The sequence below is a fragment of the Durotheca rogersii genome, assembly GCF_024521655.1.
Source record: "Durotheca rogersii strain YMJ 92031201 chromosome Unknown GGS23scaffold_57, whole genome shotgun sequence".
In the NCBI taxonomy this organism is placed as follows: Eukaryota; Fungi; Ascomycota; class Sordariomycetes; order Xylariales; family Xylariaceae; genus Durotheca; species Durotheca rogersii.
Genome location: NW_026251288.1, coordinates 52,170 through 56,792, shown reverse-complemented (window position 1 = coordinate 56,792; position 4,623 = coordinate 52,170). Strand labels below are relative to the sequence as shown.

The 4,623-nt window shown below is 49.9% G+C and overlaps 2 protein-coding genes across 2 annotated transcripts; one reads left to right on the top strand and one right to left on the bottom strand.

Annotated features, from left to right (window-relative positions):
- Positions 1 to 391: 391 nt before the first annotated feature.
- GGS23DRAFT_601475 (casein kinase I) lies at positions 392 to 2,007 on the top strand (the record flags this gene model as incomplete). Its single annotated transcript, XM_051519204.1, has 4 exons — positions 392 to 520; positions 688 to 757; positions 822 to 970; positions 1,024 to 2,007. The coding sequence occupies 4 exons, from the start codon at positions 392 to 394 to the stop codon at positions 2,005 to 2,007; spliced, it is 1,332 nt and encodes a 443-aa protein (XP_051367161.1).
- A 1,257-nt stretch (positions 2,008 to 3,264) lies between these two features.
- GGS23DRAFT_608226 (emp24/gp25L/p24 family/GOLD-domain-containing protein) lies at positions 3,265 to 4,246 on the bottom strand (the record flags this gene model as incomplete). The annotated part of the gene is made up of 3 exons (XM_051520173.1): positions 3,265 to 3,414; positions 3,627 to 3,929; positions 4,043 to 4,246. The coding sequence occupies 3 exons, from the start codon at positions 4,244 to 4,246 to the stop codon at positions 3,265 to 3,267; spliced, it is 657 nt and encodes a 218-aa protein (XP_051367160.1).
- Between the last annotated feature and the right edge of the window lie 377 nt (positions 4,247 to 4,623).

Sequence of the window (4,623 nt, the reverse complement as noted above, 5' to 3'; positions counted from 1 at the left end):
TTCATTTCCCTCCCTCCCTCCCTATTCACCATCAACCGTCTGGCAAGGATCGGACTGCTTGTTGGGTTGGTCGGCTTGATTCCTGTTCAAGCAGCACCACTCTCGGGGGTGAGGTCTTTGTTTCTACAGGGCTTTTTTTTTTCTATTTCCCGATAGTGCTGGCTTCTCGATCGCAGAGACTCTGGATCCTCTTGCCCGTCCGCTTATCAGTCCAGTCGGACACACACCTGCCAGTCATTTACACATACGCACATGACACGACATCCATCAAAAGTCCAGTCTCCCTCTGCTATACAACTGTCTTCCACTGGTACCGCCCTCTAGCTTCCTGTTCTTCGCTTCCTGTAGGGATCTCCCCGTCAGGTGGCCAGCAACATCGTCGACACTCGCAATGGCCTCTTCCTCGTCGAACGTTGTTGGTGTGCACTACAGGGTAGGGAAGAAGATTGGCGAGGGCTCATTTGGCGTCATTTTCGAGGGCACCAATCTTTTGAATAACCAGCAGGTAGCCATCAAATTTGTAAGAAGTTTCAACGATTGCCTCATCTATCCCTCAACTAAAGAATCACCTTGTCTTCCATCCCAGATCCTCCACCCCCATATTTCTTTTCTCTATCTACAAGGCAAGGCAAGGCAAGGCAAGGCAAGGCATGACGCGCTGCAACTTCTAACTAAACCTACCTCCAGGAACCTCGGAAGAGCGATGCGCCGCAATTGCGAGACGAGTATCGTACATACAAGATCCTTGTCGGCTGCCGTGAGTCACATCCTCTACAGCTTGCTGGCTCATTTCCAGTGTGGCTAATAGTATTTCATGGTAGCTGGTATTCCAAATGTGTATTATTTCGGCCAGGAGGGCTTGCACAACATACTGGTTATAGATCTACTGGGCCCCTCGCTAGAAGATCTTTTCGATCATTGCAACCGCAGATTTTCCATCAAGACGGTGGTGATGGTGGCGAAGCAGATGGTGAGCCCCTGTATCTGCCACATACATCTGTTCATCGCTAAAGTCAATCGCAGCTTTCCCGTGTACAAACGATCCACGAAAAAAACCTCATATATCGAGACATTAAACCCGATAATTTCCTAATCGGTCGACCGGGCACCAAAGCAGCCAATGTCATTCATGTAGTCGATTTCGGCATGGCGAAACAGTATCGTGACCCCAAGACGAAGCAGCATATCCCATACCGAGAGAGAAAGTCGTTGTCCGGGACCGCCCGCTACATGAGCATCAACACGCACCTTGGCCGTGAACAATCACGTCGGGATGATCTTGAAGCCCTCGGTCACGTGTTCATGTATTTCCTACGGGGGGGACTGCCATGGCAAGGCTTGAAGGCTGCAACAAACAAGCAAAAATATGAGAAGATTGGCGAGAAGAAGCAAACGACGCCTATCAAGGACCTCTGTGAAGGTTTCCCTGAGGAGTTTAGCAAGTACCTAACTTATGTGAGGAATCTTGGCTTCGAGGACACTCCCGACTATGACTACTTGCGGGAACTCTTTACCCAGGCTTTGAAGAATACCGGAGAAGTGGAGGATGGTGAATACGACTGGATGAAGGTCAATAAAGAGTCTTCGAAGGGCTGGGATGCCATGGCTAAGCCTGGACCGTATCACAATCCAAACAAGCAACCAGGCATATCTGCGCGAGAACTGCACAACCAATCCCGCACGAACACCCCTGGTGGCCTAACTCACGAGCGTTTAAACGCCGCGCAGCCCCCACCTCCGTCTCCAGCGAGGCAGACGGACAAGCGCCGGCCAAACGCCCCCGGCGCCTTGACAGCGCAGCGAGGTAGCGCGGTGGGGGGTCTCCGGGATATGGCCACTCCAACCCCGTCGACTCAAGCTCAATTCCAGAACAGCAATCAAAACCTGCAAACGAGGATGCCACCACAGCCTGTCCTCGGCGCGCCAGCCGCTGCTGGTAATGCGAGATCGGAACCTCCCCCAACGGGCTTCCAAAAATTCATGAAGGTTCTCTGCTGTGGTGAGTGAGAAATCGTCTATGATCCTGTCTGGGAAATAGCTGATGAGGTTTAGGTTAAGCATAATACTGTCCTTCGCCTGTAGACACCATGCCATCTCCCAGACCTGGTCTGGATGATCTCAAACCTGTCATCTCATCTCGGGTCCCTCTCCTTTTCTGATGAGGTATTTACCGCAATGATAAGGTCTCGATCAATTGCATGGTTGGTACGAGGCATGGCTGCCGATTTTAACCCATTGTATTCAACCGAGAAGGCTATATACACAACTAATGCCACCATTGAATCTCAGCCGCGCAGTGCTTTACAGAGCCGCCTATTCGGTGAGGTGCAACGCGATTTGTGCTACTAAATCCTGCGGAAACTACTCCGGAAATTTCAGAAGGACAGGCGATCCTTATGCGAACCGGCCATGTAGGGTTGGGCACGAGTAGGACCCGGAATACTAACGAATTATCATTTTCTCTCTTTCCTTCACGATTCCGGTTTTTATGAGATAGATACAGGCTGTTAATTACCTAGTCGAGCGCAGCACGGCGCTGGTAGGGTTTGAACTGTTGGCGAGCATCGGGATTGGGTTTCGTGTTTGTTCTCATCCGTCCGTCCCATCATACACAGTTTATAATTTCATGGGGTAGAAGAGACTAGTTGGAGGCTGTCTATTCGTTAAGAGGGACCAGAGTACAATGCCATGGTGGAGAGTGTAGAGATGTAGAAAGAGGAGGGGTGGAGGGCGTGATATTACGACGGCGATTATATGAAAAGTGCCGAAAGCCTTCTGTGAGAGGAGTCGAGGGCGGGGGGTTAGAGGGGAAGCAGATCATAGGGTAAAAAGAAAATCTCGGATGATTCATGTCGCGATTTGTGTGATTTGGGTTGTAGGTACCGTAGAAACAATTCTAGCCTCAGCACATCCGACTCATACATCTCGGCCACACAATCGCCGGTTTGGGTGACCCGAATTGGTGATCCTATATCAGTTCGATTGTAGCAACTTGGGAATACAAAAGTCGTACTTACCCCGACATAATGCATTATATGATCTTAGGGGCTCTTTGCGATAGTCCCCCAGAGACTGGACGAGGAAGACGATGTTGACGCAACAATGCTTTTCATGCACACGGTATATATGCACATGGGTATAGGAAATCTACGTAACGAAAACATCCATACTAAAACTCTGTGCCGTTCTCGTTTCCACCTTGCCGCCCTATTTCGACTGTGAAAAACACCCCCCCCGCCGCCCAATCCCTGAAACTGGTCGATTTTATGTGAGCTTCTGCTTGATGAAGAAGGACCGCAGGTGGGAGAGCTGCCAAGCACATGTAATTCCCAGGACAACAATCTGTATGAACATCCAGCGGACCACACGGGAATTGGTAGACTCAGATTGGTCTCGGAACTCGGCTTCACGTTCCTATTCCGTTTCCAAGCAGGTTGTTAGCGCATCACCCTATTCCGTGCCAAGGAGCCGAAAGCCATTCGCCCTCCCAACCGACCATGTTTCCAGACAAACTCGTGTTTTTGTTCTTCTCTCTTCGTCTTGAGATACAAAGGAGAGAAGCAGAGGAAGCAGGGAAGAGAAGACCGAAGGTGACGAACGAAAGGAGACAAGAGAGATATACGCACGCGCTGGAAGATTTGTTCGCGACGGATATCCTGGAGGCGGGCGTTGAGGTCGCGGACACGCTGGGAGATGTCCTGCAGTTTGGACTTGTCGGTGGACTCTATCTCAGAGGAACCGATGGCGAGGTCGAGGGAGAGGCGGATGCCGCCGTTCGGCTGGGCGGCGCTAAGCCAACCCTGGCGACCAGAACTGCTGGATGGTGTGAAGCAAAGTCGGTGCTCGCCTGCATCAGCCGCGCTGAAGGTGAAGCGGCCCGACGCTAGGCCTCGTTGCGAGACCACCCTGTGGTCATTGTCAAAAATTTCCTGTATTTCTTCGTCAACGGCGAACAAGGCATAGACTGCGCGCATGTATAAATCCTAGAACGCATTGCAACGTATTCAGAGTATGGGAGGGAAACGAGGGGTGCCAGACGAACATCGACGGAGATATATATGCTGATGCCGTCGTGCTTGGACCAGGAGCGAGCGTTGTCGTCCCATTCCTCAGCGGTGTAGTGGCCGACGACAAGAGTATCCTTGGGCAATTCTTCGAAGAAGCACTTGGATTGCGTGCCGTCGAGGAAGAAGTAGAGGGCGTGGGTGACGGAACCCAGCATTAAGAAGGGAAGAAGCACCCTCATTGTCGCTATCGTTCCAGTATTTAATTACCTGCTTGCGGGGCCACCTTTCATTAGTAATAACGACAATCCCGAGCTGCGAACTTGAAATTGACGAGTGTCAAGTGAGGATTCAAGGGTTCTAGAGTTAAGGCAGGCTATGGTACATATTCCATCACGGGACATCACAGAAGCCCAAGCCGAGTGCGTATCTAGATGACACGTACGAAAAAAGGTCCTCTAAAGAAAGATCGCATTAAATAAGAACTAAATAACGAGATCGTAATAGTTACTACTTATTATTAAAAATTAAACTTATAATATATTAATTAAAGAATTGCTTAAGTTATACAATATGATCCTATTTAGAGGATAGTTATAATATGTTAAACTTTCTATTA